We start from the raw sequence: 24,824 nt of genomic DNA on the forward strand, positions 1-24,824 counted from the left end.
TTTCGCACAGCGTGACTTAAATTAGTGATTAGGAATGGCAGCCCGCATGGTCGGTGACAAAAGAAGTCTATACAAATCAAGACTTCAGTTTGATCTGCGTCAAAAGCCTGAACAGACAAATAATGAACATATTTTATTTTCAAATTCATAGTTCACCTTGATAGTACGGTTTTTATAATGCAAGATAACATATTAAAAGGATTGAAAGTGCTTCTTAATTAACCATCTAAAACAATATGCTTTAAAAGTAATGAAGCGTCGTCCTAATGGGTAGAAAATTTCAAATGCCTCTAATTTCATGTGCACAAATTCTATACTTCTAGATGTGTATATTTCAAAGCATAAACTATCCTCACATTTTTAACTATCTGATTGACGACAGAGAAATGCGAGAATACAACGTAACATAAAAAAAAGGGGCCAGAAACAGATAAGTACGACAGCTTTCATTTTTGGTACGAAACTCTCTGAGCGTCGACCTCGGCCGCATCAAGCGGCGCGTAGTTCTTCGCATAGTGGTGATTGTCTAGTGTAGACGTCCATCTCCGTTGCCCTCTTGTCTCTACTCTGTGAAACAACTATGGTCGAAGCCGAGAAGATGGAGACCAGCTCAACACCCGCCGGCGCACTGGACATGACTCTGGCCGACATCATCAAAGCAAATAAAGCCAAACAGAAGAACACCAGAGGCGGAGGCAAAATGAGAGGCCGGGGCGGCGCCCGTGGCAGGGGCATCGTCAAACGCGGAGGACAAGGCGGCCAGCGAGGAGGAGGACAAGGCGGCATGAGGGGCAAAATGAACATCAGGGGCGGCGGCCAGAGAGGTAACATGCGAGGAGGAATGCGTGGCCGAGGCCTCGGCAGAGGAAGAGGAGGAATTCAGCTATCAACCTTGAGGGTAAGTAGGAAGGAGGTTCCGCCATTTTGTTGCGTCGTGCGTCCCCGGTCGCCGGCAAGCCGCGGTCACGTGACCTGCCGTTCCCATGTTCCTGAATATCCTTTTACTTTTTAAATATATTATTCTCCACTTGGGCGTGCCTGCTTCTATCATAAGCAAGTGTGTAAAGGGTCGGCTATTTCGTTTTGATTTGAGATTTGCTTAGCGTGTTTTTGGGGAAGACGCAGTTCCGAGTGACGTCATTGGAAGGTCCTTCGGGTCCTTCGGTACCTTTGTTCTCGCGTGGCCTCTGGCCGTCGGCATTTTCCTAAAGGCATCGGTATGGTTTATTGATTATCATAGGATGAATTGATGCAAGATCAGCGGATCGTGGAAAAACTAAATCCAGCAGGACCTGGGGAGAACGGTTTTAGAGGTTAGGCTCGGTTCGGGAAATTGGGCTTGGCTGAATATCCTTTTGGAACTTAATAATTGGTAATCTTTAGGAGGGGTGAGCACTGGGTGTATCTTGGTTACCCAAATGGCCACCATTTCACTCTTAAATTATCAACATTTAATTTGTTTAATAATTGGTAATCTTTAGGAGGGTAGAGCTACTGTGGGTGTATTTTGGTTACCCAAATGGCCACTATTTCACTTTAAATTAGCACTTATTTTTTTAATTTTTTAAATTTTTGTTAGATCTCCGGGTACCTATCCGCGGCGGCCCAGACTATGGCATTTTGCAGGTGTAACTGTGGATACAACATCCGACCCCCTACTCTGCATTCCAACCTTGTGTAGTGCATGACTGCAATAGATATCTCCATACCTTTATGCCCCACCAGTTTAGTTTGGTACCCTTGAATACCAAGGTTCTGTGAATGCCATGGTTAGCTTTGTATCAACCCAATGTTTATGGGTGTTGAAAGTTCAGAAATGGAGCTACTACAGACCCCGGGACGATCGATTTTCAAGGGGGGAAAGAAAAATATCCGAGAAAGTGTTTGGCCCTTTTTTTTGTAATTGACCCAGTAATAATAAAGCCTGAAAAACAACCAACGGTAAAAGGGGACCCATTGGGAAACCGGGGTTTTTGGGTTGGGGGAAGCGGCGTAGGACTTTCATGGCGCACGTAACTCTCAATTCCCGGTTTTGAGATGCAGACCTTTGGCCCTTAAATGCAAAAGTATGACCTTACTCTGCATTCAAGGTTGACGTAGGCTAGGCTAGCCTGGGGCCCCTTACATTGCAAAACTTTAGATTTGGCTACCACTAACTAACATAGGTTCCGACCCCTTACTCTGCATTCAAGGTTGACGTAGCCTAGGACCCCTTACATTGCCGAACTTTTGAAAGACTAGCCTACATGTAAAAAGTCTAGTCTAGGCTACCACTAACAGACATTAAATTAGAAGCTTGGACCCCACAGTAAGGCCGCAGCGGAACGGCGCTTCGCGTCTTATCTGCATTTTTAAAGATTCTTGCCAGGCGAGACATGTTCTGGCAAGAGGTAATGTTGCGCTGTGCGCGCTAGCCGCAGAGAATTACAGTAGGCCGCAGCGGAACAGTTCTTCGCGCCTTATCCGCATTTTTAAAATTTCTTGGCAGGCGAGACATGTTCTGGCAAGAGGTAATGTTGCGCTGCGCGCGCTAGCCACAGAGGTTACAGTCAATTAGCCCACAGTACATACATAAAAACATGACTAGCCTAGGCTGTAAATCCCCCTATAACTGTAACATTAAACACATTCCTCGTTCGCCACAGCCTTACTGTTCGAACACGTGCGTCGGACTGGCTTTGAACTAACGAGCACTAAAGTTTACATCAAAATGCGCCATCATGCAGTCTACCGTGCCCGTCAGTAATTACCACAAGTACAATACTAAAAAACACGACTAGCCTAGCTATAAATCCCCCCATAACTGTACATTAAAACTTTCCCCTAAGTTTTGCCAGGCCCTTACTGTTCGATTCTACGCTATAAGAATCTGGCTTCGAACTACCGAAATAGTTTACATACAAAAATCGCATCAATAGATATGTTCTACTGCCCACCGGTCGGCCGATAGATCTGTTCGAAAAAGATGTACTGGGTTGAACTAACCGAAAAGTAACACTGCCGGGCCGATAGATCTTGTTCGAACACGTGCTTTGGTACTGGGTTCGAACTAATCGAAAAGTACCCACCGTCTGGCCGATGGATCTGTTCGAACACGTTCTTTGGTACTGGCTTCGAAATATCCGAAACTAATGTTTTAAGGCTAACAAAAGTTAATATACAACTTACCTTATTCACATTTCAAAGTCGCTGCTGTGCCGAACTGATACTTTCTTACCGCACTTGCTGTTTGTACAGCTCCACATGTAAATTGGTTGGCCCGTGCCTCGCTGGTCCCATGTTTTTCATGATAGTCGGCTCCGCTGTGTTGCAACGTACCACACACCCCAAATAGTCCCCAAGTAACCCTTCTCTGTACAACCACTTCATAAATTAGTCGGTGTTTCGTAGGAACTCGATCAGAATAGTAGTATACAAATGTGTATATTTATCAAACTCGTCCGCTGTAACACTTTTGGGAAATATTACTGCGTGCGTTCTGTCCATGTCTGCTGTGGTGAACGGAAATGGCAAATTTTGTGACTGAAGGTATGATTGTCTGATTCATATTCATGTGACACTTTTATTGGTTGGAAGGAAGGTAATCCATGTCCCTTTGGGATGACCTGGGTCAACCTGATACAGGATTGGTTTTGATTTAAAATTCCCCGCTTTGGGGGCGGGTGACTACAGGCGCTGTCCGCGGCCAACTGAAGAACTATGGGAGTTCTGACCGCAGTGTCAGCCTTCACATCAAGCGGGTACTTAGACAAAATTACGTTTCACGGGAAATTGGTATTTTGATGTAAAGTGGTCGGATAAGTGACACTTTTGGTATATTTTGGAATTCTGGACAACTTTTATTCTATGCATTTTGTTATTTGGGGTAATGGTTCTGGAATTGTAGGATCTGTCCCCGGGTCTGCGAACTACCCAAATAACTTAGGTGCGAAGCTTGAATTCCACTAGTCTCAGATTTTTTTTTTTTTACCGGGGGCGGGGGTGGGAGTCCTTCACTATCAGGGAATGTCACCCTAAGTTAGGTAGGGAAGATCTGGTTAGGTCAGGACCTAGCATTATAGGAATGGTTTTCTAAGCGAGGGACAGTTTCCTATAGTAATAGTTGTTTATTAAGACTTCACCTCTATTTTGGAGTGGTCGACTAATTAACCCCCAGAGGCCAGTACTAAACACAAAACTCTCAACTGGATATTGGTATGGTAGCCGTGTCCTGATTGCCATAGATATTGGTAAGGTTGTGAATTGCGCATGCGTCAGCCTTTGTTTACCGCCTCAGGCATATCAGTGACAGCAAGAAAAAAATGTATTCAGGTTTCAACGAGTTGAAAAAGCAAATAGAAGTCTACAAAGTCTTGCAGAAATTGTATGTCCAGCCCTGAAAAGAGCTGTGAAGAGGAGATTCAAAGATTTGAGGCTTAGCTAGGAAAGTAGTTCAGCTGTCAGTGCTCCAATAGAGGATAGACTTTTGATTGTTTTCATTACCACCATGAATACAGCAGAGCACAAGTTCTGTGTACTTCAAATCTTTGAATCTCCTTAGGAACTCTTATTCAGGGCCGATTACATCGTTCCTGACCTACGGATATTTAATTTATGGAAGTTTGACTGGATGTCTATTGCCTTTTCAGCTTGAAAGCTGAAAACAATCGTTTTTGGCGAAAACATGTATTATTACATGGTTCAGAGGAGATTCAAAGAGGATTTAAAATCTCTGCTTCGAGGTTACTCCCTTTTTTTATGACTACCCAAGATATGTCATTTACTGTACTTGTTTTCTAAAGAAAGTAAATTTTGATTCTGAAAAGTTTATTTTATATTTATTTTGAAATCATACATCTTGTAATAATGCCATAATTACAAGCCATTGTCCATACGTATTCCATTTTAGCACGGTAGGTCGGGTTTGGAAGAAATGAGAACAAAGGGCTTAAGCAGTGTTTACTGCTCAGGTTTCAGGTAAAAGTAGGTCGGTTTCTGAAGGGTAAAATAACCAAAATATTCTTAACTGCAAATGACATAGGCCGGGAAAAACCTTAAGTCACCTGCCTTGACAATTTGGTTTGACTATAGTTGTATGCAGTTTTGCCTAGTTTCTCATTAGTACTACAATTGTGCAAAAGAGTAATATTGATGGTAGGCCTTGTTGTAGAAGGTGGGCACAAATAAATGCTTGACATTGCATCCAATCTAGATTTAGTATAATTAGTTGATCTGGAAATTGTTGCTAAATAATGGGTGATAAATTTACTGTTAGGCTAGGACTATTCCATTCAGAACAGTGGTTAGGGATTTCTCCAGTAGTTAGTTTTGAACAAAACTGTTAATTTGCTTACATGTTCATGGCTACTGAGAAGGGTAGGTAGGACTAGTACATTTTCATTAGTAGTCAGGAGCTTCTCCAATAATAATGTACCCGTTCATGACTACCTTAAACATATAAGTGCAAGCAGTAATTTAATTTATATTTGGTAGACTTCAGTAAGCCAGAACTAATGTATGATGCTAGGTGAAGATTTTCTTGGCCAGAAAATACACTAAAATGGTCTGAATATAAATGTTGAAGTTGTATAGTTTTTGAGTAAGCCGTGGTTTCAATTTGTTTGTTCTTTACAAAATCTATCTTGAGCAGAAAGATAGTTTATATACTGGAATTTTTTGGTGAATGTACCAACAGCTGAGGGTGTTCTATTTTTCAGGCAAAAATGAACCAGGGTGCACCAGTACCATCTGGACCTGCAAAATTGCTCATCTCTAATCTGGATAAGGGTGTATCAGATTCAGATATTTTTGTAAGTATATTTCACTTTTCATATTCTTAAGAGTTGATGAGGCTGTTTATTGGCAACTTGTGTAATGACAATTATTGATGATAATTGGAAATACTAGTTATCGTGTTATAAAAGTGTAGTGCAGTTTACCAATCGTATGCCCACTGTACTTGAAAGCGCTTGCTACAAACTAATTTATTTTGACTCGATGCAGGAATTATTTGCGGAGTTTGGAACTATCAATGAAGCAGCTGTTCACTACGATCGTTTAGGAAGATCTGTATCTACTGCGCACGTTCTATTTGCGCGCCATGTTGATGCACTTAAGGCGCTTAAGCAATACAATGGTGTAAATCTTGATGGCCGTCCAATGAACATGACAATAGAAGCAGGTGGTAGAGGTATGATTTCTGGAAAGGGAAGATCTCCCTTTCCCCCAACTTGTCGGGACAAAAGTTTTGTATCTTAGTACAGTACTACACACACAAAAAAAAGAAACTTGAGCTTTAAGCACAAAAGCTTCAAGTAATCTAAACCCTTTCCCCCCCAAGCCTTGCATCATTGGCTCACTTTGAATAGTTCATTAAATGCTATAGTAACTGTGCATGAGGTTCAGTGGTTATTACAGCCACTGCCCACCTACCATAATGGGTACAGTGAACACTGTGCTCCTGTGTATTCCTTTCAGTAGGCAGTCCTTGTCCTCTGATTGATAGCAGCATTAACAGTTTTAGCGGGGTTTCTTACATATGGTCCTGCCTTGAATGAGTGCAGAATGTGAAGTGATGCTTCATTACAGGCCATATTTTTACCCCAAGCTAAAATTGTAAATGGTGGTGGGATAAACACAATGCAGTTTATAACCATGATATATCATCAGTCAGTCCTTGACTTGGACATGGCTTACATTTTGTGAGCTCTTCCTTTGTTCAGTTACAGTAAACTGTCCGTGCTTTTATACCTTGCAGCAGCCAGTACTTGTTAAATTTTCTTACATGCACAACCAACATTCACCCACTAAAACATCATCTAGACTTGGCATTACCATTAAGGTGAAATAATACCATGCCCTGTGAAATGTTATGTTGGGCAATATTTATTTTTTAATGTAATATTCCATATATAATAGAAATGTTGGTGAGAGCAACTTAAAGTTAATTGCTCTCATTTTTATTGGCAGTTGTGGAAACTCATCAGTAATGATAGTTGAAAGCAAACTGCATTTGTTAAATGCCTTAATTTTATAAATGCCCTTACAGTTCTACCTAATATAATCAGCATAGCTTTGGGAACCTTTATCAGCTAGTTATGAAAGACAACTCTTGTAACTGGACAAGCTGTTCAGTAGTACTCGTACTCATTACACGCAGAGTAGTGTGTATGTGAATGTATGACCCAGATGACATTCATATCTGAATCTTGAATGTCCCCAGTCACTAGGTCAATTCAGTAACTGCCGTTGACAGGGAAATGTGTTCTTGGTTTTATTGACCACAGAATGCAGTAGAGATGTATTTTCATAACCAGCTGTATGGTTTGCTATAGCAAGTGTGATTGAATATTTTAAAAAAAAGTAGATTGGAAGGCATTATAACAGGTAAGACTTGAGTTTCTTTTCTTGAATGTTATAGCATGATTGTGTAACAAAGAACCTTTTGCCGGGAAAAGTATTGTTAGTGGTCAGTGAAATGCTCCATTTGAAATGTAATCTAGTATGGTAATTAAAAAGTGCAATTCCAATAATCACATTTACTTACAACACAGGAGCTTAAAGCTAACATTGTGTGCATTATATGTATAATTGCAAGCATGACCACAGTGGTGAAGTCGGCCATTAAAAATAAATTATGCTGGAAGACTTGGTCAGTGATTGTTCATCAAGTTTATAATAAATGGAGGATTGTCATGTTTGTCAGCTCATAGAATTCTCAAGTGTCAAAAGTGGAACTTGAAACCTTGGAATCAATGAGCTGTACGGTGGCATTTGCAGAAATGAAGGAAGGTCTCTTAGAAGCCCTTGGTACTGTAACTTGTCCTTGGGAGGATCTGTAATCATTGTTGCTGCAGCCAGCAGATCAGTGACAAGAACTTTTTGAAAGTGCTGACTGTAATTACAGTTTTTAAGTGTTATCACAGCCATCAGAAACTTGAATGTGGCTACTGGCCAGCCATCAGAAACTTATATGTGGCTGCTGGCCAGCCATCAGAAACTTATATGTGTGGCTGCTGGCTAACTTACAGGATGCAACCTTGCTGGATTCTCCTGCCTATTTCAAATATACATTCAAATATTTGAAATATGAAACTTACAGTGCAAGTCTTGTACTGGAGTGTTAGTTGTCATAAAAATCCAATATCTTCATCGGCAATGGCATATTAACATTTGTGACAGCAAGACCCCTAAGAACTTAACTACGATTGGCAACCTGATGAATAGCAAGGCATGGGGTTTGAGGACCAGTGCAGCAGCCAGTTCAACTTTTGGGCAAGACGACTATCATTGCTACAAATTGGTACACTTTGTGCTATGATTTTGTCCAGGCTGCTGTTATAATCCAGCATTGCCAGTTCTTTGCAGTGACTTCACCACTAAAAGCTGATACTCCAAGGAAGAAACCAATTTGGCAATCTGTGTAGTCTAGGCAATGGCAGAGTACCATGTGATTCTCATAGTGTGAGAGCTGCCAATGTAACAGACTGAGATGGTCTGTACTTTCTACAGCAGTTACTGAAAGACTGCAAAGTTGAACACTACAATGCGGTACTCGCAAAGGCCAGACTGAGATGGTCTGTACTTACTACAGCAGTTACTGAAAGACTGCAAAGTTGAACACTACAATGCGGTACTCTCAAAGGCCAGACTGAGATGGTCTGTACTTTCTACAGCAGTTATTGAAAGACTGCAAAGTTGAACACTACAATGCAGTACGTACTCGCAAAGGCTACTGGAAAGTGGGGAGAATAGTTTTATTGTCCCACAAGACTAAGTGAAGTACAGTTTGAATTTGATGACTGGATTGTAGGGCCAAGACCCTTAACTGTAATGCAGACTAGTTTTGAAAGCTAACATTGGCTGTTTTCAGAAGACTGAAACAGACAGTACTGGATGAAGATGGCAGAGTGAGAAATTGCCATTACCAGTAGTAGGCTGTCTATAATAGCATTTGCAGTTGAACCAGTCAAGTAAAGGTATGGAGGCCTGAAGACACGCTCAAGTTGGTGCGAAGAATTTTAAAGTTTTGTCGGGAAGCTGCTCAACGTAGGACTGACTGGAACTTCTGAATTGTGCAACCTATCCATCGTTTATCTTGCTAGATACACCAGTTTTGCAATTGGAGCTTTTCCTGTAAGGAAAATGTTGATCTGTGATTTTAAAGATAAAACTTGGAAAAAACTTATCAGGATTGAAGTTTAATGTACGCTACAAGTCTGAATGCTACAAAATAGACAGGAACCCTCTGTATGGCAACCAGTTGTGAGGAACCATCGATTGTCCCGTAGCCTACAAGATCAAATGAATTGGGAAAGTGAATTCTACTTCGTTGTTTGTGTGAAACTGACAAATGTTGAAGCTTTTGAAAGGAGGAAGGCTGTTCCCATGCTGGTGGTTTTGTCTTCAGTAGAACGTTAGGTGTAAAACCTTTGTCCTTGATTTTCATGGCTTGGTGGCATGAGAACAGTTTTATAAGTTTGTGAAAAGTAAAACATCCTTTTAAGAGGTCGTGGTGTTTTTTGATAAGTAATGGAACAAATTTGTGAAATTGGAACCTCTTGTGCCAATGTGGCAGTTCCACAAAAATTGTCCAATGTAGACCCTGCGCGATATGCATTTTATTATTTTAAGGAACAAGTAATATAGTATAGAAAGTGACACCAGTAAATGTCTGGCAATTGATAGTGTAATGTGTGGTTTGGAAATGTCTGAGTGAAAAGACATCTCATGGGAATGTCGGGATGAAATGGAACTCTACCTTAGCTCTTGTTTGAAATTGTAGTTTTCGTATGTTGGTGGGAATTTGGTATTTGGTGGGACTTTGGGGCGGATGTAACAAGGGAATGTAAGAATTGAGTACTATAGTGTAATGTTGAGCATTGAGCAAGGCATGTATCCAGTTGCTGTATGTAGCACTATTTAAAAAAAATGTTGGTTAACTCAAACCCTGGGACAGACTTTGTACTGTTAAGGTTTGCTACGTAATAAGGTGCTTAGTGCAGTAGCTCGTCTCGTGTATGTTGTGAAATTATTCTAGTGACTGAAGCGTGTAAATATATGATAGTAATGTGCTTTAGAGAAAGTTGTAACTGACATGTCTTAATGAAGTAGAGGCAACTTTGTAAGCGAAAGATGATGTTTTGGTGGGTAAAGTTATGAAGTTAGTCTTCTGTATATCAAGAGGTACATGTAAGTATACTTTGGAAAGTCTGGGCTGTGAGAATTTTTATTCTTATTCCTGAGTCTGTGTATTTTAACACCACTATCTATTTTAGGGCCCATGAGAGGTGGCCTGCAAGGACGTGGTGGCTCTGTCCAATTTAATTTCAATCCTGGTATGGGAGGTGGAGCAGTGAAGAGGCTTCAGCAATCACCCCGTAAGTTATTATTTTTGGAGTTTGGTAACCAATGAATTTTTATTTGCTTCAAATTTTTGTAGTCACTAGCAAGGCATATGGATATGTACAGTACACTGAATGTAACAGCAAGTATTGTAAGCATTTAATTTTTGTCAGGTGGAATGGGTATTCGTGGTCGTGGGATGCGCGGAGGAATGAGAGGCAGAGGTGGGCGTGGTGGCTTCCCTCTCAATGTCAATGTTGGCGGCTATGGATTCAATAAGAACTACAACATGGGTGTGGGCAGAGGAGGTTGGTATTCAATGTTAAATCTTACCTTGTAAGAGAAGTTAGTATATCAAAGTTCAAGAGAAGTTAGTATATTAAGTAAGTAAATTGTATGAATTTATTAAGTTAGTATATTAAGTAAGTACATTGTATGAATGTATTTGAAGTAATTTGTCAAAATCTTAACTTAAGAACTTTTCTGAAAAGAATTTCTTTCTACAGGAAACAGAGGCAGGGGTGGAAGAGGACGAGGCATGAACAGAGGAGGTAAGTGTACAGCAAAATGCTTTAATTTATGAATAAAAGTTCCAGTAGGAAAAAGCCTATATCGTGCTTAGTGGCATGGTTGGTATGGTGTTGGAGTGCCACCTCATTGGCCGCTAGTTTGATTCTCGGGGTATTCCATTGGTTGTGAGATGTATGTATTTCTGGTGATGGAAGTTCTCTTGACTTGGTTCGGAAGTCACGTAAGCCATTGATCCCGTTGCAGTATATAACCATTGGTTCCATGCTACATAAAAGCATAAAAAAGCCTAAATTAATAGTCCCTGGCATTGAAGCATATGTATATATATATTGAAATATATATTGAACAACTTAAGTCTTGCCAGTGAGAATTAAAAGTTTGAATTGTTTTCTCGCATTTGTTTATCGATGACTGAACTGCAATTTGCCGCAAGTTATAAATTGTCTTGCAGTGTGTTATCTACTAGAGGCCTAATATTCTTTGGAAGTGGAGAAACTTGAAAATGCAAGTTAATCCTTACCTAGTTTGGATTTTGCAGATAGAGCAAATTGCCGAATATAACCAAGAACTTCCGTTAATTTTAATTGGTTGTACCTAATAATATACATTTGAGGATGAAAGCTGTGTTGTCACTTAACATCAAAGGTAATAGGAATCTATTAATTTCAGTTCATTTAAGCACTTGGTAGCCGGTAGTCCAGTGGGTTATTATACTAGGTAAAAGAAAAAGGGGGACGCCTTCGTGAGAAATTGACATCCAGATTTAGTTTTAAATTTTTGGTGTAGAAGGGCGGTCACCTTAGTACTGTTAATATTTTCAGCACGTTGGTATTGAACTAGTAATTTGAAGTGAAGACTCACCATGTTGAGTATTGTCTTAGTGAGAATGGAACAATTTACCGAAGCTGGTATATACTTGAAGTATACTGGGCCCTTGATCTGGTAAGGCATTAAAGGAGATTATGCTGTGGTTTTGTCCATAGCTATGTTGTAAGTTCGTTCATTGGTGTGTTTTTCTAACTAGGTAAGCGTGGAGGGAACAGAGGAGGTGGACGCGGTACCGGACGTGGTGGCAACAGGGGAGCAGGACGTGGAGGAAAGAAGCCGATGCAGCAGAAGAAAACTCCCACTGTCGAAGAACTAGATGCTGAATTGGACTCCTACCTGAACGAGACTGCATAAATTATCCTATAAAACCTCTGGAACTACCAAGTTGGTAGTCAGTACAGTGAAACCCCAATAGCTGTAACGGCTTGATTTCTGTTTTGACAAAAGGCTTGGAATTGGTAGCCGCCAGAGAATCGCTAGCGAAGCAATCTCTAGAACATTTATGCCTTTTACACAATTTTCTTAAGTTGTCCTTTTTCAACTTAATCTCATTTTATACAGATATTTTACTTGGTGTTTATACCTCAACTATTCAATGTTGATAAACATTTTGATTAAGGTATTAATTTATCGTGTACTAGAAATGACTTAAGTTTCCTTATGTACATTAACCCCGTAATGCCCTTTGTAATTGCGTGTTTTCATATTAATTTTTTTTTTCTAGGTTAGGTAATGTAAATGCCAAAGAGTTGTCAGAATGAATATGTATGAGTTGTGCTTTTGAGTATAGATAAGGGACCTTTTAAGAAATCTTGAGTTTGTTTTATCAATTTTGAAGGTGCCTGTCTGAATGAATTGTGTAGATGAGCTTTGGCATCCAGAAAAAAGTACACAGGATGAAATAAATTATTAAATTTCAGTAAGGCCAATTTGATTTATGAACAACTTGTACCTGTCAAATGTATGGTAAGTGTAATAAAAACGTGGAAGTACAATGTATTTATTATTCGCCTCTAATTTAGTAGCCATTTTTGTTCATAGGGGCTTGTTGGTAACCCTTAAGCACCCACTATTTGCAGTAATGGCTATAGTTATATTAGATGGGTGCAATTATATATATGTAATAAGGTATTCCCTCATTATTAATTTGGTAAAATTGTAGCTCGAGCGTCAAGGCAAACTAATACACACAGCTCCCCCCCCCCCCCCCCCTCTCTCTCTCTCCTAATCTCTCTCTCATCTCTCATCTCTCTCTCTCTCTCTCTCAGCTCTCTCTCTCTCTCTCTCTCTCAATTCAATTAAAACCCCAACAAAATGGTCTGAACAGCAAATGACAAGTACAGCAATGTACCGCCAACATGCTTTGGAGCACATTAGAAGAAAAGGCGACATTCATGGTGTATACAGATGGCTCCAAAAATGTTGGAGTAGGAGCATCTGCATATTCGAAAAATGTTAATTATAAAAAGCCTACCTTCAATATCATCAGTATTTACTGCTGAAGTCACAGCCATACAGATGGCTCTAGACATGATATCTGAGGCAAAAGCAAGTGTTATTTTCAGTGACTCGTAGCGCTATAGATGCAATAAGAGTATAAACCAGGAAACCAAATACTAGTACAGGAAATTCAAATAAAAATTCATCAACTCCTCCAATCGGGAATATCAATGGAAATATGTTTGATCCCAGCACGTGGGAATAAAAAGGAAATGAATATGCAGACACTGCTGCCAAATAAGCCAGCACTATCCCTCCAACAATTTCATATGCCCCAGTGTCAGACGGTAAAATCTGTTCAAACCTTGATTTACCAGGAGGAAAGATCAAGAGGTGATCCTAACAAGGCTCCGTATAGGAGACACGATTCTCACACGGTCACTGATGTCAACACCACATGCTGACCCAGTGAAAGGTAACGGATGTCAAACACACATGACAGCATTTGCTTGTTGAGTGCCCAACTTGGACCCAGCAAAGATCTATTTATCTGCTGAGTTCGGAAATGAAAACTATTTTTGCTGAAAGCAGGGATTTTTCAATTAATATAATTATAAATTTTTTAAATAAGACTGGTTTCTCAAATAGTTTTTTTTTATTTTTTTTTATTTTATTTTTATTTTTTTATTTTGCAGGATTGATCCCTGAGAACCAGCCCGAGAAGAGTCTACTTGAGACTTTGAGGTCTGGAAAAACTAACCCCTATTAATAATAATATAGTCACACCAAAATGTTTATTATCCATCGGGGACTCTGTCACCCCCCCCCATTGCCAGAACCATCTGTTTCAAAGACACACAACACATCCTGTAAGTACACACAAGTTTAACAATCAGAGATTAAAGGTTGAATATGACTACAAACATGTCAAATAGATAACAAGCCAGTCTTCGGCCAAAGTAATTCAACTCGCCCGTGCAGCCGGAACACTTACAGCACTATATAACAAAGACTCCCGTTGAGCACCACGGTATCTTGCCTTTCTCTCAAAGCCGCCTCTATCAAGATCCTCCATAGACTTGGGTATCATGATTATCAATAGAGGGGCGGCGCACACGCACATATGAATGCACACTTCGTTAGCGCCTCACACTTACTAGCTTCAACCAGTTTCACAAAGGCACTTTGAGAAGAGTTAACTAAACTATCGTACATTGACTTGTCTAACTAAGCAGTTTTATCTCACGCCATCCATAGAAACTCATTCTTTAGCGTTCTTGGGTCGTTGCCTCCACTGTTCTTCACATTCCATAGGTCACATCAAACATATTAGCAATATATTATTAATCAAAAACCCTAGGCCTTTCACTGCTCGGCCACCTCATGCTAGCTCCCGCCTAGCAAAATAGCTTATATAATATAAAACACATTGGCCTGCTTAAATAAAATAAGTAATAACTGGCACGTCTCTGGCACTATAAAATAAAGTCTGTTACGCTTTTATCTCCAAATAACACTAGAATTTTCTCTCCGGATTCTTGAATATCCCTCTTTGTCTGCAACTTGCTGAACAGACAGTAGCAGGCTGTAGCAGCTCATTGTAGAAGACTTCTAACAGCTTCTGCAGATCCCCAAAAGAGACGCTGTAGAATTCTCGCGATCACCATCGTGGAAACTCTTCTAATCACCACAGACAAAACGACAGCAACACACACTGCACGGCTGGTGGACGTCTTGCTGGTGTTGGGAAATGACTTTTTGGTGTGTTAGTATGTCAGTCAAGTCATTGGTCAATCTAAGAAAATTAACCCAGACATACTGCTTCTATCAAACAATGAACTCAAAAAGGTCAGAAATACTAATCAAACGTCTCTCAATTAACTCCCTTTAATATGACTACTAAATCTCAAGTCATTATCGCAAAAGAAAAAAACTTTAAGTTTCTCCAACTCAATTCTCCAACTCACACATCAGCACACACACAACTCAGAAATCACAGCAACTCCACGGACTTCTGCACTCACATTTCAAACTCGAATGTTTCTCATAAGAAAAAAAAGAAAATCGTAATAAGCCCAATGGAAAAAAAAAGAATCACGTAACACCCAGACACAAAATGTTCTCTCAAGCTCTGATATTTAAACAACCCACAAAATCGGTAAAAATCTCCAGTGTTTAACAGCAAAAACCCCTTTACTGCTCATACAATTAATTACAATAAGACTTAATGTCAAACACCCATTTACGTAAACAACAACCCCCGATAAATCACATCTCCCGGTAAAAAAGAAATTCTATTTAACCTCAGTCCCCAATTACATCTCTCGTAGGAAAAGGAAGAAAAATAAAGATAATCACAAATAAGCTTCCCCAATCACAGAATACATAATACATGCATAATATACCATAACTCCCCACGTTTTTTCCTCCAAAAAATGCTCCACGTAAAGTTACGGAATTTCTCGATATCGCAACTTTATCGACTCTTACCCATGCGCTTTCGTGAAATACTATTGTCAGCATTTCCAGATATTGCTAAAAATTCTGAGCAATCGTCATCAGAGGAAAAGAGTCCCGGCCAACACTGGCTCCATCACATCCGCTTGTCAGCAGAAAAATTACCTGCGGACGCGAGCTCGAACAGCAGCATAAAAAATGTCTATCAGACACACAAGTTTGGAAACTCATGATCCATAGAAAAAGGTCTAACAGACATTTCACAAAATTAACTCCAGGATATGACTAATGTGTTCAAAAATTGTCTCGAAGACTTATTCTCTCATCATGAATTTGCCCAATTATATGCCTCCAAGAATAATACGCTTGTGAACATGAAAAATGCACACACCTCCATAGGACTCGTAATGCAGTAATGCCACTCGCCTCTAAATAGTCACAAAACCAAAGAGAAAGAACCACAGAAATCTTCTCTTGGCTCGAAAAAACTCCATAACCACAAAAAAGGGTCACCTGCCAAAGATTAATTCCAACTCCATATATATGTGACACCACATTAATAATACCGTTGCTGAATAACCACTGGTTCCATGCAACGTAAAGCACCATACAAACAAACAAACATTAATAATAACACCACTCCGGATATAAAAATATTTCCTCCATTTGGTTAATAACCACTCCCCTTATATTTCTCTTATTTCTCCAATAGCCACATGTTAATAAAAAAGACCACCACTCCAGGAATAGAGAATAATCACCTCTATTTCGGCATATACAAAATATTTACCTCTATTTCCCCAATAACTCCATATGGAATAAAACAAGGCTCCAAATAATATATCTCCAAAGAGGAATATCAAAAAAATGAAATCCTATCTCCAAAAAAATGTGCACTCAAGGCATCTAGCTCTCACACTCACAAATATTGCCCCATAATCTCCTCAAAAATGTGTCTCCATTTGCAACAAAGATGACTGCAAAATAATTGAACTAAACATAGCTCTCATCACCATTGGCAAATATCAAAATGGCCAAAAATATATCCCCAATATATTATATCTCAAATTATAACTCCAAAATAATATATCTCAATTCTCCGGGGAATAACTCAATGTTATAGTCAAAAACTATAAAACACACTCCGTTTAGCATAAATGCTGAAAAAAGGGGCAAAAACTAGAAAATTCTAGAAAAAATCACCAATGTGCCACAACTCCTTATAACAGAACTCCAAATACACAGTGTATAAGCAAAGACTTCTCCATATACACTACAACATAGGCCACTAGAAAACTTAACCAAGTTTCCTATCTCTCACCAAGTTGTCACAAATACAACAGATGTATTGTGCAAGAAAACTCACAATTTCTGGAATACAAATATCTAGAGAAAAAATGTAGTACCATTACGTATGCATTCAAAACAGTGCAAGAATTCCCTGTAAATTTCTCTACAGCATCAAATAGCTGAAACACAAAACAAACACGTTCCCGAACAATGACTCTAAGTCACGAACTGAGATATGAAAAAATATTCACACCAACTGGAGAGAAAAAACAAAGTCAAATTCACTCATGATGAAAAAAAACTTGCGTCAGCTATGGGTAACTTCCAAAAAAGGAGAAAAGAAAAATCCCAACGGCATTATTAACCATCTCCCGTAACTCACTAGATGTCAAGCAATTATCTGCTGAACTCATAAAAAAAGGAAAAAACTAAAATAATGTGTTGTTAGTTCCTCCCAAATTCAAAAAAGATCTCACCCCCCTTGATAGCATTAAAACACCCCCCACTAGTAGTATATAAAAAAATCAGTATCAGAAATATCATTATCAGCAAAATCACCAAAATTTTTCTATCATCAAAATCACTAAGTATCAGTATAAAAAAAAGTATCACCAATGTTAACGCTTATCCATTCACCAAAGAATTCAGCACAAAATTCAGCAAGATTCAACACAATTCACCAAGATTCAGTCAGGTTCATCAAGATTCAGCAAAAGTCATCGCTCGTGAATGACTGAAATATTCTCCAAAGTTACGAAAACTCAACAAATTATTAAGACAAGACTTCTCCCATTAATTCATTGTAATAATTCTCCATGAATAATTATCTGTAACAATTATAAAATAATCTCCCATGAAATATCTCAAATCTCTCGTAAAACAAGGTCTCCCGTAATGATAATTATACTTAAGCAACCCTCCCGTAACACATCTCAAGTATAACAATTATCAATAATAATAATAACTCTCCATAGCAATAATTCTCTTGCAAAGATCTCAAGTAAGAGTGAAATTCAAAATAGCTTACAACAGTATTGCTGAACCTCATGACACACAAGTTCTCCAGCTACACCACGCCACATTCACGGCACCGGGCATTCACCATTCGGGCACCATTTTCAAAGTAATCCCTCCAACACAATAAAAAAAATAATATTAATCTGTGTCTCCCCAATATATTTGTGTCTTCCAAGGCATAAGGAAAACATACACCCATACAATGCATTTCAATTCTTTTTTTATTTCCTTTTCTCATCATCCAAGAGAGAAAAAAAATCTCTTCTAAAAAAAAGACTACGGGCGTTTCACTTCATCAACTAATCAATCAGCTGATGTCTTGGCATTGGAAATTCATTGTCAAGGGCAAACCCATCCCCCAACACCCCGACACAAAGACAAAAAAAAGGAGTTCACCCCCAATGAGAAAAAAAAAAGTTTCTCCCCCCCGTTAGAACAACCCCTCAGTCAAGCGGTTAGAACACTACCCCCAGAGGCAGGCCAGTAGTCCCCATCTCCCTTTAAACAGTGTCTGAGGACCCCCTCCCAAGGTATACACTAGTACCCATCTTGCAATCCCCTCTCGAGGTATGCAGTACCCACCATGCAACGCTCCTTCCTGCCCGGTTAGCAGAAATGTGCTGAGCCCGTGAAATTCAGTGCTATCTAAGCACAGTTCACATGCATAAACACATCCTTATACGCTCTTATGTTTTAAACAAAGACGAATACGTCTATTATAAACACGCGTAATAAAGAAAACACGTCACTTCTGCTACTATGGGGAAAGAAAAAAAATTTTTTTGGACCTCTTGACCCAGTCCCAATATTTAAAAAAAACCTTCCCCTCACAACAATAGTTTTTAACACTCACCACTCCATAATGGGAACAAAAAGAACTCAGAATTCGCGTAATGCACTAATAATAACACCCGCACGGCCATCTCGGGATGCACTCAACATTACACAAGCAAAAGTCACACTGAGTGCGCCCACTGCTCCTAGGCTGACTGCCTGGGAAAAATGCTGAGTCCAATAAAATCCTACCCACTCCCTTCTGTTACCGGACGGATAGATATTTCTCATTTTTTCTCACTTATTAACTGAAAACCAAAAATTTAACAATTTCCCACAATCCCACAAAGGCTTTGTCGTTCGAAAACTATCGCTAAGCCATAACCCCTTTATTTTCTAACTGGTCACCTATCTCTTCATTGGCGTTCCCAGGCATAAAAAAAAAAAACTTTTATACCACTTCTTAACTGCTCGCCACCAAAACCTGTAATGAGGTATTCCCTCATTATTCATTTGGTAAACGTGTAGCTCGAGCGTCAAGGCAAACTAATACACACAGCCCCTCTCTCTCTCTCTCTCTCTCTAGCACCGACACCTCTCTCTCTCTCTCTCTCTCTCTCTCTTCACCTCTTTCTCTCCACTCTAACGGGTAATGAAAAATGAGAGAGTTGCATTATAAAAGACACATTTATTAACAATGAATAGATAATGAATCAATTCAATTAAAACCCCAACAAAATGTCTGAACAGTTATAGTCACACCAAAATGTTTATTATCCATCGGGGACTGTCTGTCCCCCCCATTGCCAGAACCGTCTGTTTCAAAGATACAGAACACATCCCGTAAGTACACACAAGTTTAACAATCAGAGATTAAAGATTGAATATCACCACAAACATGTCAAATAGATAACAAGCCAGTCTTCGGCTAAAGTAATTCAACTTGGCTAAAGTAATTCAACTCACCCATGCAGCCGGAACACTTAAAGCACTATATAACAAAGACTCCCGTTGAGCACCACGGTATCTTGCCTTTCTCTCAAAGCCGCCTCTATCAAAATCCCCCATAGACTTGGGTATCATAGATTATCAATAGAGGAGGCTCACACGCACATACGAACGCACACTTCGTTAGCGCCTCACACTTACTAGCTTCAACCAGTTTCACAAAGGCACTTTGAGAAGAGTTAATAAACTATCGTACATTGACTTGTCTAACTAAGCAGTTTTATCTCACGCCATCCATAGAAACTCATTCTTCAGCTTTCTCGGGTCGTTGCCTCTCCACTGTTCTTCACATTCCATAGGTCACATCGAACATATTAGCCTATATTATTAATAAAAAACCCTAGGCCTTTCATATATATATATATATATATATATATATATTATATATATATATATATATATATATATATATATATATATATATATATATAATATATATATTATATATATTGCCTTGACTACGGGAGTTTCTGTTTCTGAGAAAGTGTGAATGGTTTTGAAACGAGGAAATAAGCCATCTTGATTGAAGATGTGTGGTCACAATGCCAGGCGAACCTTATAGCCTTGCAGGAGTCAACTGTAGAGTGGGAAATTTCGTTTAATAGATTCCAAAGCGCCTTCACACGGTCACCTTGGATATGACGTCAGAAGCGGAAAAGTACCATACTCGTTTTGCACTTTTGACCACAGAATTTGAGTACTAACCTTAATGAAGACTTCTTGTACTTGGACAAATATAGAACAAAGCCAAGTCCTTCAACTTGGTAAAACCGTAACTGCTCTCGGATGACACGTCCCTTTGGGACCACCCTTCATGGTGTGAAGGAAACGATCCAGTGCTGGCTAACAGAATTGTTAGCACGTCCACTGGGGAACTGCAGTGTCGAAGGAAACGAACCAGTGCTGTAACAGAATTGTTAGCCTGTCCACTGGGGAACTTTGCGAACAATGAATATTTCCTGTGCAGACTTAATTTTCTCGTTAGGATGCTTGTAGCAGCGTATTCTACTTGGCTATTTTAATTCACGGGTTTAGGGATAAAAGAAAGCGATGGACAAGGACCACCTTAGAAAAACCTTGCTATGCTGAATATGCCGTAAAAAGTGCAAGGCAATGTGGACAGGCCTGTATGCTGCAACTACCAAGACCTATGTATATCCTCGGCCACATTTCGCCGGGATAGTAAAGCTTTTATTTTCTGTATTGTTTTTGCCACAGATATAAAAGCCTAGATGCCGCATCGGCCGCTAGCTGAATAGGCTGGCGCACGTCATCAGGCCCGCCATCTTGGCGCAGTAATTCAAACAATGCAGCAGGCTGCAGTATATGACGTTTTTTTCGCCACTATTCGCTTAATATTGCACGGATTTTCTTGTCTGATGGCTCGTTACAAAGCTTACATAATTCCCTACAAGGATCTAATTAAATAAAGTTGTTCCTTATTGTTTGAAAGTTAACTTACAATGACACTGTTTTAGCAGGTAGGGGGAAGGGGGCTAGTTGTACACATATGTTAATATTTACCCATAACTATTGCTGTAAACAATATTTTGAAATGCTGTGATAAGACAGCCTACGAAAAAAATGGTTAAAACAATATTGTTTAAGGGCCATTAGGTCAATAGGGTAAATCGTGTATGTTGGACACTAATTTGATGTTTCTAGATCTCTTTCACTGCATTTATAGCTATGTAATATTAAAGTGTTAATCTGGTCCTTGTAATAAGAACTAAATGGCCAAGCAAGGCACATAATGAGTTTTTGTTGATGTTTTGATATAGCTGCTAATTTCATATCAATGCATATAGATTATCATTACAATGTAGTATCATTAAACTGTTGGAAACAGCAATGAAAAAAAACTTGTTTAAACTGCTGGGAATATTTATAAATAAATGCACAGATGTACAATAAATGTTATATATACATTCAATGTAAGAACAAATATCATGAAAATCATTGTGCAATACATTTTGAGAGTTGTTACTTCAAAATATAGGCTTAATGACCCATAAGGCCACCCATAGCTTTAAATTTATACATGTGTGACCAAACCAATGAACAGTTAGCTGAAAAAAAATTAGACTGGCCTTATGATTGTGGCCTAGGATGAAAGGCTCGGTGGGGTGGGGGTGGGGGTTACTATGACCGGGTATACAGGGTTGCTTGTCAGGATTGGCTCATTTTGGCAATTTTGGTCTATAGATGGATCCCCTTCTGGAAGGGTAGAAGTATAGAGATGGCCCAGGCCCTTATCCCAAATAAGGTATAATAATTTGGGTCCTTGACAACACAGGTCTAGAGATGAGCTATATTGAACTGTTAATGCTTGCCATAATGATATATCCTAGTCTGAGCAAATTAAAGGTAGTTTTGTGAAAAATTTAAGTTCTATATAATTATTTCACCATATAAAATTAGGTCTATAGATAGGTCACTTTTGCCACTAGACGAGGTCTCTTGATACCCCCTAAATTATCCAAAGCCAGGTCTAGAGGTCAGAATTCACTGAGGAGCATCCCGTTCAAAAAATTGGAAGAACCCCCACCCCCCAACCCCCAGGCTCAAAGGAGCAGGCAGAGATGCAAAGGCTAGATAACACAGAAATCCTAGTTATTCTAGGGCCTACTGTAGTTTATTTTAGGCTCAACCCTACAGGTTTATGACTTAAACTTGTAGGCCTGTGCCAAAAATTATATTGGGGGATTTTTTAACAGAGCACTTCGAGAGACAAAGATTTTACTTAAGTTGCACAGATCCATAGCTGTAGGCCTACTTTAGTAATCTGTCTTATCACAGCATTTCAAATTATTGTTTACAGTAATAGTTATGGGTAAATATTAACATTTGTGTACAACTAGCCCCCCTGCCCCCTACCTGCTAAAACAAAGTCATTGCAAGTTAACTTTCAAATAATAAGGAACAACTTTATTTGATTAGATCCTTGTAGGGAATTGTGTAAGCTTTGCAACGAACCGTTAGACAAGAAAATCCGTGCAATATTAAGCGAATAGTGGCGAAAAAACGTCATATACTGCAGCCTGCTGCATTGTTTGAATTACCGCGCCAAGATGGCGGACTTGATGACGTATGTCCGGCCGGCCGATACGGCATCTAGGCTTTTATATCTATGGTTTTTATTGTCCATTCCAAATCATACTGGCTGGAGCCCTGAATGTTCCCATTTTCCTTAGTGCTTGCCTGATATCCTAATTTTCTTGTCAATTCCAGCCATTCGTCCTAAAGCAAGCCCTATTGTCAATCTGCTGAGTCTAGAAATGTCACTTAGTGGTCTGGTTATAATTCATCATATAATGATGAATACATAATTTCTGCCTAGGCCAAGTTGCAGTGTTTGATGACAGTGTTGTACCATAGTAAGGGTGCGTTCACGCTAAGTGTCGCGTCGCGTCCATTAACGCTAATTCATGACTCTGTGAATCGCCAACCCAGACACCCAGCTTAACCTTGGTTTAACCAGGATCCTGGGTTTAACACACGGTCCAATAGAACAGGTCAGTCACCGTTAAAAATGTTCTAAGAAGAGAATGTTTTTGAGAATGTGATCTTTCAAGTGTCAAAAGAATGTAAATAAAACATTTGCATTTTGAAAATATTTTTAGTTACAACTTTATCTTTTTTATTAAATGCCTCCCAGCATGGTTGCCCTTGACGTTTCCTATACTTTATCAAATTATTAAGATATCTCATTCGAAAATATACGCTGGCCGCGAGTTTGATTTTCGGGCATTCCATTGAGGTGAAAGATATTGTATTTCTGGTGATAGAAGTTCACTCTCGACGTGGTTCGGAAGTCCCGTAAAGCTGTTGGTCCCGTTGCTGAATAACCACTGGTTCCATGCACGTAAACACCATACAAACAAACAACTCTACGCGACGCATTTGGTGTGAACGCACCCTATAACAGTATACCTATGCAATAGCGTAACTGACGCGATTTGTTTTGACCCCATTCGCCAGGTCAACAATCCCCTACAACTGTAATTTTTAATATAAATATGTTCAATACTATTGGGTTAGGGGTCAGACGTCGGAGGTAAGGTTAGTTAAAAAAAATAAAAGGTAGGGTGCATTCTCACTGAAATATCTGCTACAGTTCTTTATGATTAAGCTGGCTTTGTGCCACCACGACCTCATGCTCATATAAAAGTCCGCAAAGTGATTAGTAATGCAATGAGATGTTGGGACCCATATATGTTTAGCTAAGTTACCTGGTCGACCGTCAATGGCCATTTTCTTAAGGATTTCGATGGCAGAAAACGAGATTCATTGGATTGGTAACTATAGTTAATCGTAGTGTTAAGACGGGGTTTCTCTCCATTAAATTGATACGGTATTAATGTATGTAATCTCTCCGGATTCGCAGGTATATGTATGCGTGCATGTGTTTTATGTGGCCATGTATGTATATGAACGTATTCATTTTTCATATAATTATACATGTATAGATAGTTTTCTTACAAGAAATTCTCTCTCTCTCTCTCTCTCTCCTCTCTCTCTCTCTCTCTCTCTCTCTCTCTCTCTATATATATATATATATATATATATATATATATATATATATATATATATATATATATATATATATATATATATTATCTCTTTCATATCCTGATTATACCTTACGCTGTTGCGATATTCCGATTAAACTTGATGTTCCGATTAAACTGTCACAGCCATTAAACTTTATATTCTTTAGAATTTTAAAGCCCTATAAATCCCATTTTGCATCAGATTGCAGCCCAGGCAAGAATTTCAACTAATCAGTGTCGGATTTGTTTAAGCTTTTTTTTTTTTTTTCAAAGGAATAATTCATTGTTTGGTAACCGTGCGCAAATCTAGCATTGCAACCAGTTGCGAAGGAAAATGTGCAAATTTATTATGTAATAAAATAATATGCATCTTTAGTTTCGATGGCCCCTAGCTCACATACTTAATCTGCTAAACAGAAAAGGTCTAGGCCTAAATAGGTTATAGCAGATGAGGCCTATTGTTTTTAAGGTAAACAATAGGTTGTCGTATTGTCTTGTTTGCTTGATCCTTTATCAGTTGTTTACTTCTGTTATTCCTGCTTATTTTTATTTTCTCATTGCTATGTCGTTGAGTTTATTCCTACCCCATTGTGTATTTTAATT

At 39.1% G+C, this 24,824-nt stretch overlaps 1 protein-coding gene across 1 annotated transcript; it reads left to right on the forward strand.

Moving 5' to 3' along the window:
- The first annotated feature begins 490 nt into the window (after positions 1–490).
- On the forward strand, positions 491–12,677 carry LOC135205769 (THO complex subunit 4-like). Its single transcript, XM_064236910.1, has 7 exons — positions 491–898; positions 5,697–5,789; positions 5,983–6,169; positions 10,257–10,358; positions 10,497–10,631; positions 10,830–10,874; positions 11,879–12,677. Exons 1-7 carry the CDS (start codon positions 581–583, stop codon positions 12,034–12,036), a joined length of 1,038 nt encoding a protein of 345 aa, XP_064092980.1. The 5' UTR covers positions 491–580; the 3' UTR covers positions 12,037–12,677.
- Positions 12,678–24,824: the final 12,147 nt, after the last annotated feature.

The sequence above is a fragment of the Macrobrachium nipponense genome, chromosome 24 (assembly GCF_015104395.2).
Source record: "Macrobrachium nipponense isolate FS-2020 chromosome 24, ASM1510439v2, whole genome shotgun sequence".
NCBI classification, from domain to species: domain Eukaryota; kingdom Metazoa; phylum Arthropoda; class Malacostraca; order Decapoda; family Palaemonidae; genus Macrobrachium; species Macrobrachium nipponense.

Bases quoted from the DNA above. Each gene is read 5' to 3' on its own strand.
- LOC135205769 (XM_064236910.1), top strand. From the start codon at position 581: ATGGTCGAAGCCGAGAAGATGGAGACCAGCTCAACACCCGCCGGCGCA. The intron at 5,790-5,982 runs GTAAGTATATTT...GACTCGATGCAG, and splicing joins TATCAGATTCAGATATTTTT to GAATTATTTGCGGAGTTTGG. The intron at 10,359-10,496 runs GTAAGTTATTAT...AATTTTTGTCAG, and splicing joins GAGGCTTCAGCAATCACCCC to GTGGAATGGGTATTCGTGGT.